Source organism: Theropithecus gelada, chromosome 15 (assembly GCF_003255815.1).
Source record: "Theropithecus gelada isolate Dixy chromosome 15, Tgel_1.0, whole genome shotgun sequence".
Taxonomy (NCBI): domain Eukaryota; kingdom Metazoa; phylum Chordata; class Mammalia; order Primates; family Cercopithecidae; genus Theropithecus; species Theropithecus gelada.
The window spans coordinates 48474637-48487846 of NC_037683.1; the positions used below are offsets into that span (position 1 = coordinate 48474637).

A 13210-nucleotide genomic window follows, 5' to 3' on the forward strand; every position below is an offset into this window, starting at 1 on the left:
CAAACAACCCGACCAAAACGACCAAACTAGCTCGGCCCTTCCCGTTTGGACCCAAGCGAAGGAAGTGAGGAAAACAAAGCAACCGCCTAGCTACCGTCAGGCTTCCGTTCTAGCGGCGCGAAGAGGCCGTAAATCAGAGAAACCCGTTTGGCTCCTCCCCTAAAGGGCTGTCCTTGAGACTGACTGGCCAATGGAAAGCGAGTAGTCGATGGATAATCCAGTAGCTCTGGAGTGGGTGGAGTCCTGAGGAACTGGGGTGGGCTGGATTTGGGCCTGGAGTTCGGCATTTCCGCCCACGTGGGAAGCCATGCCGTGTAGACCCGGCTAGAATCTGAAGTGCGGAAGAGTCCTGGACCCCGAATGATGGGGCCGGCGCCAGCTGGAGAGCAGCTGTGCGGAGCGATTGGAGAGACAGAGGTGGGTTAAGGCTTCTGGGAGGAACAGAGGCTCCATGTGCGCTCCTTTGCCTGCAGGGTCCGAGATGGCGGGGCCTGACAGCTTGCCGGTGAAGGCCATGCCGGCGGCCCATTTTGGAGGATGCTTCCAGCCTGTGGCACTGAGACAGGGCTTGCTAAGGGAAATGGAACCTGGCAGTATTTGGTTAGAAGCAGTGAAGCCAGCAGAGCCTCTGCTCCCTTCTGGAAATCTGCACCTCAAAGTTGAAGAGACCCACACTTGGGTCGTTTCCTTAACTTGGTCGTCCTTGACGATAAGCGGGATCTTCCTCCCTCCACAGAACTTGTGTCCAGTTCTGTGCTCCCCGCTCTAGCGGAGGGCATACGGTGCCTCTCCCGGAGCGCTCCAGTAAGGCTCTCTGGGGTGAGAGGGATCGTGGAGGGGATGGGCCCACGGCTGTAAGGGAAAAGGTTTGGGATAGTGCACGCTTGCCTTTGAAGCCTGCTCATGGTGTGGGTGTACCAGTTGTGGAACCTCGAGTGAGTAGTGGGACTTCAAGTGTCTTCAAGAATTATTTTGAGGATTTAATGACTGGCTAAATGTATCCTCTGGAGTCCAGTCTGTTCTAGCTCCTTCCATCAGTGAGTACTTAGTATATACTGAGGCAGTCAGGGCTTCCTTGAGGAGATGGAACCTGGCAGGAGTTTGGTTGGAGCGAGAATGGAAAAGACATTTGAGAAGTCCCAGGCCTATATCAGCAGAAGAGGAAACTTCCTGAAAATACAAGTGGCTTGGGCATTACTTAGGGCAGGGCCCAGTTAGCTGCTGCTTTTTTTTTTTTTTTTGAGACAGTCTTGCTCTGTTGCCCAGGCTAGAGTGCAGTGGCATGATCTCAGCTCACTTCAGCCTCTGCCTCCTGGATTCAAGTGATTCTCCTGCCTCAGTCTCCCGAGTAGCTGAGATTACAGGCATGTGCCACCACACCCGGCTAATTTTTGTATTTTTAATAGCGACAGGGTTTCCCCATGTTGGCCAGGCTGGTTTCGAACTCCTGACTTCACCTGATCCGCCCACCTCAGCCTCCCAAAGTGCTGGGATTACAGGCATTAGCCACCGTGTCCGACCTGGGCCCAGTCAGCTTCTGTCCCTACCAATTCCAAACAGAGCTCCATGCTTGTGGAGTCAGATAGACACAAGAGCTCTTAAGGAATTTTCAGTTCAGCACTCAGTAATGTCCCTTGAAGTAACGATTCTCCTGAGTTTTACAAAATCTGACTCCTATTCGAAAGAGGGACAGAGCAGGTGAAGCCTTTACCCACAACCTGTCATGGTGGCACTTTAGGCAGCAGATGCTAGATACCTATTACCTCACAATGGCTTCTCCCTCACTGGTCACAGGTGATGGAACCAGCCCTGGAAGGCACAGGCAAAGAGGGGAAGAAGGCATCCTCCAGGAAGCATACATTGGCTGAGCCTCCAGCGAAGGGCCTCCTGCAGCCAGTGAAGCTCAGCCGGGCAGAACTGTACAAGGAGCCTACCAATGAGGAGCTTAATCACCTTCGGGAGACTGAGATCTTGTTCCACTCCAGCTTGCTTCGTTTACAGGTACTGTTGAGTGTCTGGGGCTTTTGTTCAAGGGGTGTACCTGGGACCCTGAGGCTGATGGACTGTTTTCTACCCTCTCTTACAGGTAGAGGAGCTACTAAAGGAAGTAAGGCTGTCAGAGAAGAAGAAGGATCGGATTGATGCCTTCCTACGGGAGGTCAACCAGCGGGTTGTGAGGGTGCCCTCAGTCCCTGAGACAGAGGTAAGCAAATGGCCTGGGGAACTGAGAAGCACAAGAGACCTCCAGTGGGGGTGTATCAAACAGGGGCCTTGCTGTTACTCTCTTTAAGGGTTGGGGTGCAGGGAGCTCATTCTCACAGCAAGGAAGCTTAGCTGGGAGCGTGGTCATTTGTGTATTCATTCAGCAAGTACTTACATGCCTTGCAGTATTTGTGTTCTTAGGATATATCAGTAAATAGCCTATGTTCTAATGTTGAGGTTATAGTTAATAGATAAGCATACAGGTCAACTCTATGGCAATGTTAGAATGTGGTAAACACTGGAAAAAGGAAAAAGTAGGACAAGCAATGTAAGGGGATTGGGAGTATTAGAGGATGGGAGTGGTTTACAAATTTAAATGGGGTGTTCACAAAGTAGGCCTTATTGAAGTGACATTTGTGTAAAGACTTGAAGTAGGTGAGTCAGCTATATAGATATCTAAGGGAATGAAAGCATTCCAGGAAGGGGGAACAGCCAGTACAAAAGCACAAAGGCAGGATTGTTCCAGGTACATTCCTTGGAATGAATGAGGAAGATAGAAGGAGATGAGTTCAGAAAGGTGATGGGGAAAGGTAGCATATCATGCACGGCATTGTGTCCCAAAATAAGGAGTTTGGCTATTGCTCTGGGTGAGATGGGGAGCCACTGCTGGGTTTTATTTTGCAGAACACTGATGCCCTCTGATGTTTAAAAATTCACTTTTTTTTTTTTTTTTTTTTGAGACAAAGTCTGGCTCTTTTCCACCAGGCTGGAGTGCAGTGGTGCGATCTTGGTTCACTGCAGCCTCTGCCTTTCCTGTTTAAGCGATTCTTCTGCCTCAGCCTCCTGAGTAGCTGGGATTACCACACCCAGCTAATTTTTTTTTTGTATTTTCAGTAGAGATGGGGTTTCACCGTGTTGGCCAGGCTGATCTTGAACTCCTAACCTCAGGTAATCTGCTCACCTCAGCCTCCCAAAGTGCTGGGATTATAGGTGTGAGCCACCCCACCTGGCCTAAAAAGTTCACTTTTCCAGCCTTAAAAGTTTAGTTTTAGAAAAATTTACTCCAGCTGTTGTGTCAAAAGTAGAATGGAGATGGACAACGATGAGATTAGGGAGACCAGTTAGGAACTAATCTAGGCACTAAGAAATGATGGCTCCTCAAACTAGGGAGGAAAGTAGTGATCCTTTTTTTTTTTTAATTTTTTTCTCTCTCTGTTTTAAAAAATTTTCTATTTAGAGAAGTGATCCATTTCTGAATACATTTTGGTAGTAAAATGGGTATTCTTAACAGAGATAAGTTAAGGTGATTTAAGTGGTTTTGGCTTGAGAAACTCATATAGAGTTGTCTTAGCAAGGAAGACATAGTTATGGGAAGATTGGCAGTTTGGTTTCAAACATACCGATGTGTTAAGATGTCTTCTAGACATACAGGGTACATGTGAGGAAGGCAGTTGAATCAGTATGTGTCCCTGTCTCTGCCCCCACAGCTCACTGACCAGGCATGGCTCCCAGCTGGGGTTCGAGTGCCCCTCCACCAAGTGCCCTATGCCGTGAAGGGCTGTTTCCGCTTCCTGCCCCCAGCCCAGGTTACTGTTGTGGGCAGCTACCTTCTGGGCACCTGCATCCGTCCAGACATCAATGTGGATGTGGCACTGACCATGCCCAGGGTAAGGTCCAGGGTTTAGGGAATGGAGGCCCACCACCTGACTACCTACAAATCCTGGATCCCTCTTTCTTATCTGCTGCTTGCCAGGGGATTGAAGCCTGAATTCTAAATCAGAAGAGCAGACCATTGCAAGCATCCTGAAGGCAGCTTAGATTCCTTGGGCCAGTTGCTGTCCTTTGGGAACTTTGCCCTCCTGATATGAGAACTGGGCATAGTGTTACTAACTGTGGCTCAGGCACTTCTGTCAGCAGAGGAGCCCTGGTACTCTCACCTTGGCTTCACCTTGGCCTACAGCTCCACAAGCACTTATATGCCTGGCCTTCTCTTCTCCCCTGGCCCCTCCAGGAAATCCTACAGGACAAGGACGGGCTGAACCAGCGCTACTTCCGCAAGCGTGCCCTCTACCTGGCCCACTTGGCTCACCACCTGGCCCAGGACCCCCTCTTTGGCAGTGTTTGCTTCTCCTACACAAATGGCTGCCACCTGAAACCCTCACTGTTGCTGCGGCCGCGTGGTGAGAGGCATACATTGGGCTGAGGGCATAGCATGGGGTGGTAAATCTGGAGGAGGGGGCACAGAGGCCTCAAGTATGGGGGGACAGGATGGGGAGCCTTCTGACTCCAAGGGCTCCTGCAGAGTCTCAGCACCTGCTGTCTCTGCCAGGGAAGGATGAGCGCCTGGTTACTGTACGTCTGCATCCGTGCCCTCCGCCTGATTTCTTCCGCCCGTGCCGCTTGCTGCCAACCAAGAACAATGTGCGCTCTGCCTGGTACCGAGGGCAGAGTCCTGCAGGGGATGGTGAGCAGGCCCTGGTGTTGAGGTGGAGCTGGAGGGAAGAGATGTGGGGGACTTTTCCTCTCATGGCTTCCCTTTTCATCCCACAGGTAGCCCAGAGCCCCCTACCCCCCACTACAATACATGGGTCCTTCAGGATACAGCTCTCGAGTCCCATTTGCAGCTCCTGTCAACCATGCTGGGTTCAGCCCAGGGCCTGAAGGATGGCGTGGCACTTCTGAAGGTCTGGCTGCGGCAGCGGGAGCTGGACAAGGTGAGTTGGGGGTAGCCCAGCCTCCCTACCTGAGTGCCTGTGTGATGGGTAGGCTCTGACTTCAGGCCTCTCCCTCTGTTTCTTTCAGGGCCAGGGTGGGTTTACTGGGTTCCTTGTCTCCATGCTGGTTGTCTTCCTTGTGTCTACACACAAGATCCATACCACCATGAGTGGCTACCAGGTCCTGAGAAGCGTCTTGCAGTTTCTGGGTGAGGCAACTAGGTGGGGAAAGGCCGGGGTTCTGCTCCTTTTGGGAATCCTCATCTTAGCAGGGGTCTTTTGGTTTTTTGCCATCAGACAGATGAGCAAACTGAATCAGCTGAGGGAGGGTGTCATTAGGACTGGGTCCCCAGAAGGGGATACCTTCTAATACACTTGTGGTTCACTTCAGCCACTACGGACCTGACAGTCAACGGGATCAGTTTATGTCTCAGCTCAGATCCGTCTTTGGTAAGTTGGAGAAGGGCCAGGTCTGTGCCAGGAGGCCTGCAAGTGAGGTGCCAATCCTGACCTGCTTCTCTCTACACCCCCCAAGCCGGCCCTGGCTGACTTCCACCAGGCCTTCTCTGTTGTCTTCCTGGACTTCTCAGGCCGTCTCAACCTCTGTGCTGATGTCACTGCCTCTACTTACCACCAGGTACCAATGGGCCCCCAGTCTGTGTTCCCCTGATGTCCCAGCCCAGACTCTGTCCCTTTTGTGAGTACCAGAACCCCAGAAACTCCTCTTCAAAGAGCTAAGTTTAGGGCATGTCTCCTGGTCTAAGCCCTTGGATCAATGAAGGGCACAGGGATGGTCCCTTCTGTGGCTCCAGGTACAGTATGAGGCACGGCTGTCTATGACGTTGCTGGACAGCAGAGCTGACGATGGGTTCCAGCTGCTGTTGATGACTCCCAAACCCATGATCCGGGCTTTCGACCACGTCCTGCAGTGAGTTTAGGGGTGACAGGGTATGTTGGCGGGTCCTGTCTCTTTGGGGCTACAGAGGTGGGGCAAATGTCTTCAGACAGGTGCTCAGATCATTCAGGGAGGAGGTGGTACTAGGGACCAGCAACCTGATTACTCCTCTTTGGCCCTCTGTACCCCTCCAGTCTCCATCCACTGAGTCGCCTGCAGGCAGCGTGCCACCGACTGAAGCTCTGGCCAGAGCTGCAGGACAATGGGGGGGACTATGTCTCAGCTGCTTTGGGCCCCCTGACCACCCTCCTGGAGCAGGGCCTGGGGACTCGGCTGAAGCTCCTGGCTCACTCTCGACCTCCAGTCCCAGAGGTGAGGTGGTGTAGGTTGGGGAGTTTGGGTCTGAGTTGGGCTGGATCCAGGGTCCCAAGAGACACAAAGGACATGCCATTCCTCTAGCAAGGTGTTTCTACCTAGCTAGAAAGTAGGTTTCTAGGCCAGGCTGGAGGAAGGGAGGACTGAGCTCAGCCTTTTGAAATCTTGCAGTGGGGCATCAGCCAAGATCCACCAAAGCACAAAGACTCTGGGTCCCTGACCCTGGGACTCCTCCTTCGGCCTGAGGGACTGACCAGTGTCCTTGAGCTGGGTCCAGAGGCAGACCAGCCTGAGGTGAGGGACCCCGGCATGTACACTGGAAGGAGTGGGGCGGCTCTTCCCCATGGCACCTGGACCAAAGCTTGTCAGGGAGGGTCCGCAGAGCCCTTCCTTCCCCAGCCCTACTACCACCCTTGCCTCCTCAGGCTGCTAAATTCCGCCAGTTCTGGGGATTCCGCTCGGAGCTTCGGCGTTTCCAGGATGGAGCCATTCGGGAAGCTGTGGTCTGGGAGGCAGCCTCTATGTCTCAGAAGCGCCTTATTCCCCACCAGGTGGTCACCCACCTCTTGGCACTGTGAGTGTTGGCATCTGGATTCCAGGAGGCAGTATGGGCTGGGGAGCCTTTTCAGGGGTCTGGCCCAGGCAGTTGAGCAAGAACATAGCCCCAAATTTTCTCACTGTGTCTGTGCCTCTTTTTCAGCCATACTGACATCCCAGAAACCTGTGTCCACTATGTGGGGGGCCCCCTGGATGCACTTATCCAAGGCCTGAAACAGGTAAGGGTCTTGGGGTCAAGGCTAGTGATTGTAGAGTCTGTGGAGAGTTCTTTCCGCCTCAGCCAGCTTGCACTTCCTGGCGTGTCCAGCAGGCGGCGGTGCTGGCTCTGCTGCAGCCTGAGCTGGGGCAGAATCCAGGTGAAGCTGGCCTTCTGTAGGGTCCAACCTCCTGACCGTCTTCTCCCTCTCAGACCTCCAGCACAGGCGAGGAGGCCCTGGCAGTGGCGATATGTTGCTACGACGACCTCAGTCGCCTACTGTGGGGGCTAGAGGGTCTCCCACTGACCGTGTCTGCTGTTCAGGGAGCTCACCCAGTGCTGCGCTACACAGAGGTGAGGTGCAACGGTGCAGGTGACGTTTCTGCTTAGTAACCCCACCTCTGCTCCAGTCACCCAGTACTCCCTGCTTCTAACTCCTGACTCTGGGCACTCCCTCCCAGTCCCAGGCCCCTTCCTCAGCCCCCCTTCTTCCACAGGTGTTCCCACCAACTCCAGTCCGACCAGCCTCCTCCTTCTATGAGCCTCTGCAGGAGCGGTCCTCACTGCTGCCCCGGCTCGATAAGCCCTGTCCGGCATATGTAGAGCCCATGACTGGTAAGAGGGCCCTTGGTAGGGAGTAGGAGGGATAGTTCCAGCTCCAGGCCACAGTATGAGACCTCTGACTCCTCTTCTCCATCAGTGGTCTGTCACCTGGAGGGCAGTGGCCAGTGGCCACAGGACGCTGAGGCCGTGCAGCGGGTCCGAGCTGCCTTCCAGCTGCGCCTGGCAGAGCTGTTGACACAACAGCATGGTCTGCAGTGCCGTGCCACTGCCACACACACGGATGTCCTCAAGGTTAGGCTGGTGCAAGCAGATATGTCCCCGGTGGTGGGGGGGCACCAGGGATGTCAGGGCATGGAAGAAGACACCCCTGTGGGTACCACGCTGGGGAATAGGGCTGCAGGCTACAGAGTACTCCCGGGGTCCTGGGCTGACACGTCCTTCTCTTTCCGTACCTTCTTCCAACAGGATGGATTTGTGTTTCGGATTCGCATAGCCTATCAGCGGGAGCCCCAGATCCTGAAGGAGGTGCAGAGCCCAGAGGGGATGATCTCACTGAGGGACACACCTGCCTCCCTCCGCCTTGAGAGAGACACAAGGCAGTTGCCACTGCTCACTAGTGCCCTGCACGGGTAAGGCCACTGACACAGCTTCTTCCTGTCTGTAGGCCCCTCCTGCCCCCATTCTCCTCGCCTAGCCACCTGTCTCTCTGGGGGCCAGATGGTATCATAGTTAGGGGTATGAGTTCTGGAGTCCGGCAGGTTCTGGAATCCTGGCTCTGCCACTTACTGACTGTGACCCTATGGTCAGGTTTTCCTCTTTGGTCCCTATGTTCCTCATCTTTAAAATGGAAATAACACTAGGATCAACTTCTTGGAGCGTTTGTTAAGAGAACATGAGATTACACATGTAACCTATTATCACTGAGGCTGGCCTTGGGTAGGGCTGGATGAACAGTGGCGGTGGCGGGGTGGGGCCCTGGGCGCCTGAGTCTCGCTGACACTCCCCTCCTCTACCCAGACTGCAGCAGCAGCACCCAGCCTTCTCTGGTGTGGCACGGCTGGCCAAGCGGTGGGTGCGTGCCCAGCTTCTTGGTGAGGATTTCACTGATGAGAGCCTGGATCTGGTGGCCGCTGCCCTTTTCCTGCACCCTGAGCCCTTCACCCCTCCCAGGTGATTCCCTCCACTTTTTCCCTAGCTGAGAAGTTCCCTTGGGGCCAGCTATCATCCTTCATGCTGCACCCTAAGTTTACATGGGAATGGGTTGTTGAGCAAGTGGCGGAAGGGGTTCTAAGATGCCCTGCACCCCCCAGTCCACACCAGGGGGTCTGAGCTCCGTAGCCTGAGGGAAGCCTGGGGATATGTGGCTGGGCCCCGGATTCTTTACTTACTCCAGCCCTTTAGTTCCCCCCAGGTTGGCTTCCTTCGATTCCTTTACTTGGTATCAACGTTTGATTGGAAGAATAACCCCCTCATTGTCAACCTCAACAATGAGCTCACTGGTAAGTGGCAGAACAGGGATCAGACTGCTGGAAGAACTGCCTTTATGGATTGCAGGCAAGGGTTTCCCTGACAGTGTTAGGTTTTCTCTGTGACTCCCCAGCCCCAGATGTCTAAGCCTAACATGAAGAAGAGGTCCAGGTGAACAGCCTGCCCATTATGACATGATTTGCTCTTAACTGTCACAGACAGAATGGTAGGGTGGTAAGCAAGCTACCCATTGGGGGACTGTGGAAGGAAGAGGAGAATAGAAGGGGAATCCTGAATGCCAGGTGAGCAGTATTAGGGCACGGAGCTAGGAAGTGTAGCATAGATACTCAGACCTCTTGGTGGGGGTGGGAATGGTGATTTCTGGTTGTAACATGAGGCACTCCTGGTCTCTGCAGAGAGCAGGGTGTCAGGTTCCTAATTCTCCAGGTGTGTGGAAGCCCATAGTGGGAGGGGGCCAGGGGCAAGACTCAGCTTGTGCAGGCCCGGAAACCAGACTGGGGGTGCCAAGCAGTGGAAAATTCTGCCTCTGGGCTGAGGTTGGGAGATTAATGCCCCACCCAGTTGAGGCAAATGCAATGTCCCTTTTGTCACCTTTGCCACTTGTTGGTGGGGGGTGTTGAAAAATACCTCTGATGAGCAGCTGTTAGGGGCACCGTAGGAAGACCTGGGGCAGTAGAGGGTGTCTTACAGGGAGGAGCAGGGTGACCCAGGATCCATTCTTGTCTCTAGTGGAGGAGCAGGTGGAGATCCGCAGTGGCTTCCTGGCAGCTCGGACACAACTCCCCGTCATGGTCATTGTTACCCCCCAAGACCGAAAGCACTCTGTGTGGACACAGGATGGACCCTCAGCCCAGGTTCAACCCCATACCTGCCCCCTAATGCGTGGTTTTCTTCCCAAGGAAAAAGCAGGCCCAGCCTGAGCTGGGAGAGACCCACTGTCAGTTCCAGTCTGATGTGTCTGTACCCTGCAGATCCTGCAGCAGCTTGTGGTCCTGGCAGCTGAAGCCCTGCCCATGTTAGAGAAGCAGCTCATGGATCCCCGGGGGCCTGGGGACATCAGGGTAAGCTTCTGACCAGCAGTGACTCCAGGGCCTCTGGGGATTCTGTCTTTGGAAGTTCAGCGTTCGGGGATCTCACAGGAGGCCAGGTCCCCTTGTTTGGTGAGACTGAACAGAGGAGGTGTTGAAGCTGCTGTGGTGCCTGGGGTGGCAGCCTGGGGAACCTGGGTTCTATCTGGGTCTCCTGTTTCTAGCCTGTGCTCCTCCTGCCAGGCTATGCAACAGCTGCTTCCTCTGTGGGTCTTGGTGTTTCAGTCTTCAGATGGGCAGGTGGGCCCATAGTGGGTGGTCAGATGAAAGGGAAGGAGGAGGAAACCAAGGTGGGCATATGGAGAGGTTTGTGGTTCAGTTCCTCAGTCAAGGAGGTCCTGCTGACCCCTCCTCCCCTTCCTTAGACAGTGTTCCGGCCACCCTTGGACATTTACGATGTGCTGATTCGCCTGTCTCCTCGCCATATCCCGCGGCACCGCCAGGCCGTGGACTCACCAGCTGCCTCCTTCTGCCGAGGCCTGCTCAGCCAGCCGGGGCCCTCATCCCTGATGCCCGTGCTGGGCTACGATCCTCCTCAGCTCTATCTGATGCAGCTCAGGGTTGGTCCTAAACAACTGAATGACCCTGGGGAGGGGACTTCCAGGTGAAGCCGAGGCTGTGGAGGAACTCTTAAGTGCCTGCCTATAATCTTCTCTGTTCTGTCCCTTTCTAGGAGGCCTTTGGGGATCTGGCCCTTTTCTTCTATGACCAGCATGGTGGAGAGGTGATTGGTGTCCTCTGGAAGCCCACCAGTTTCCAGCCCCAACCCTTCAAGGTGTGCTGGCTGGTGACAGCCGTGTTCCTGAGTGTGTGCACGTGGTTCTGTGTGGGTATGCATGTCTGTGTGTAGTCTGTTCTATGGACAAACCTGTGTCAGGTGTGGAGTGCATGGGCTTGTGTTTCTATCCCCACCACCCCCACTCTGCACCCAGCCTGGTGTCTCGGGGTGTGCCGTTGTGACCGCCAATCCGCATCTCTTCTCTGATTTCCCCAGGCCTCCAGCACAAAGGGGCGCATGGTGATGTCTCGAGGTGGGGAGCTGGTAATGGTGCCCAATGTAGAAGCAATCCTGGAGGACTTTGCTGTGCTGGGTGAAGGCCTGGTGCAGACTGTGGAGGCCCGAAGTGAGAGGTGGACTGTGTGATCCCAGCCCTGGAGCAAGCTGTAGGTGGACAGCAGGACATTCGACCTCTAGAGCATGATGTCAGTGGGATGACCTCCACCCTCCTTGGACATGAATTCGCCATGGAGGGCCTGCTGGCTGAACACGCTGAATCATCTCCAACAAAGCCCAGCCCCAACTTTCTGATGCTCCAGCTTTGGGGCAGGGGCATGGTGGCCCGTGTAGTCTCCTGGTCCTGACCATCCCAGAAGAGGAGTGGGAGTCGGCTCAGAGAAGGAACTGAACCCAGGAGATCCATCCAGCTATTAGCCCTGGGCCTGGACCTTCCCCCAATTTCCCACTCCTTTCTTAGTCTTCTTCCAGAAACAGAGAAGGGGATATGTGCCTGGGAGAGGCTCTGTCTCCTTCCTACTGCCAGGACCTGTGCCTAGACTTAGCATGCCCTTCAAAGAGTCACATCACCAATGCTGAGCAGTGGAAAGGGGCTATATGTGTATGAATAGACCACATTGAAGGAGCACAGTGCCCTCCTGTGTTGATGCCACTTCCCAGGGTGGAGACAGTGGAAAAGAACTGAGGACAAGAAAGGGTTGGGTAGGTCAAGGGGTCGGGGGACTAGTAGTCCCCCAATCTTGGAGAGGTGCAAAAAGCACTGGGTGCTACCCGCTGGCTGCATCTGCCCTGGCTGTTTGTCCGTTCATGTCACAAACTACCACTACTACCTACCTGCAGTGGGGTTGCAGAGATGGGGGAGACTCAAGTCTTGCTCCCTAGGAGCTACCAGGGTCCAAGGAAGAGAATGCTGCCTCCTTTCAGTCTAGTCTACACCCCCTTTCTGGCGGCCTCTCCACTTCCTGTAATTCTGGCTATTTTTCTAGACTCAGCTCAAATAGTGCCCCTCCTTAAGCCCATCCCTCGCCCCCAGCCTGAGGTGATCTTTCCTGAACTGTTAGAGCAGTTACTGTCTGTTCAGTTCACTTGGCAGGCACACACAGTGGCATAAATTCTATTGTTTTGAACGCCGATTTAAAATTAAATTGCAGCTGGGCATGGTGGCTCAGTTTGTAATCCCAACACTTAGGGAGTCGGGAGAATCACTTGAGCTCAGGAGTTCTAGACCAGTCTGGGCAACAGCGAGACCCCATCTCTTTTAAATAAAAAGTTAAATTGCTTAATTTCCCTGAATTCCTGGCCTGTCTGCCCCTTTCACATAATTTTAACCTGGTTTCCTGGATGTAAACTCATTGAGGGCAAGGAATATGTTTGAACATAGATTTTTTCGTGTCCTTCCTAGCACCTATTACAGTGCTTTGCTCAGTGACCATCCAGCACAGGCAGATGGAGGGCAGAGAAGCCCACTGGAAGATTGCAAAGTAAAGGGAATCCATTTGTGAACTCTGCCTGGAACAAGTGGGTGGTGACAGTGAAAGAGAAAGCCTAAGAGATTATAGAGTTGACATTTATTGAGTGCCTAATAGGTGCCAGGCGGGTTTAGGTGGTGGTGTCCGTATCTTATGTGCGGAAACTTGGTCATACAGTCATACGAGCTGTAGGGAGTAGGTACTTTTATTTACCTTCATTTTCTGAGTGAGAGCACAGGCTCAGTGCAGGGGTCCGTTGTGGAGGAACTTTGATGCCTGGCTAGAAAGCTCCATCCTCAAGATGAGAAGCTGCGTGTGGGAACTCTGGCCTCCAATTCTGTCTCAACTGTTGGTCTTTGTGAATCACTGCTTGCCTCTACTGTCACTGCCATGGAGCAGCTCAGCCCAGGGTTGAAATTAGAATAGGGAGGGAATAAATTGGCTGGCCATGTGAGCTGGAGTCCACATCTCTCCCTCTGCTATTTATTCATGAGCTTCAAGCATCAAGGTGCCAGGCTTTATTTTCAGGGAGTGAAATGTAATCCCATCCCTTGTGGAGCCCCATGGTCCATGGTCACCCTTGGCTCTTCCTCTTGCCTCCCTTGGTCCTTTGGACTATTTGTCCACAGTCCCTCCATGGGCTCCT

The 13210-nt window shown here is 53.8% G+C and overlaps 1 protein-coding gene across 3 annotated transcripts; it reads left to right on the plus strand.

The window, feature by feature from the left end:
* Window positions 1-249: 249 nt before the first annotated feature.
* Window positions 250-12378, plus strand: NOL6 (nucleolar protein 6). Of its 3 annotated transcripts, XM_025359822.1 has the most exons (26): window positions 250-417; window positions 1795-2001; window positions 2087-2203; window positions 3690-3869; window positions 4214-4382; window positions 4532-4666; window positions 4753-4916; window positions 5005-5125; window positions 5308-5366; window positions 5452-5553; window positions 5729-5844; window positions 6006-6183; window positions 6358-6480; window positions 6612-6760; window positions 6887-6962; window positions 7154-7294; window positions 7438-7555; window positions 7641-7795; window positions 7970-8133; window positions 8522-8674; window positions 8906-9003; window positions 9722-9846; window positions 9964-10053; window positions 10446-10640; window positions 10754-10855; window positions 11075-12378. In XM_025359822.1, exons 1-26 carry the CDS (start codon window positions 361-363, stop codon window positions 11222-11224), a joined length of 3444 nt encoding a protein of 1147 aa, XP_025215607.1. In that variant the 5' UTR covers window positions 250-360; the 3' UTR covers window positions 11225-12378. The 3 variants fall into 3 exon arrangements, with proteins under 3 accessions (XP_025215607.1, XP_025215609.1, XP_025215608.1); XM_025359823.1 differs by lacking the exon at window positions 3690-3869 and having other exon boundaries at window positions 286-417; window positions 5705-5844; XM_025359824.1 differs by lacking the exons at window positions 7154-7294; window positions 7438-7555; window positions 7641-7795; ... (5 more) ...; window positions 10446-10640; window positions 10754-10855.
* The last annotated feature ends 832 nt before the right edge of the window (window positions 12379-13210 follow it).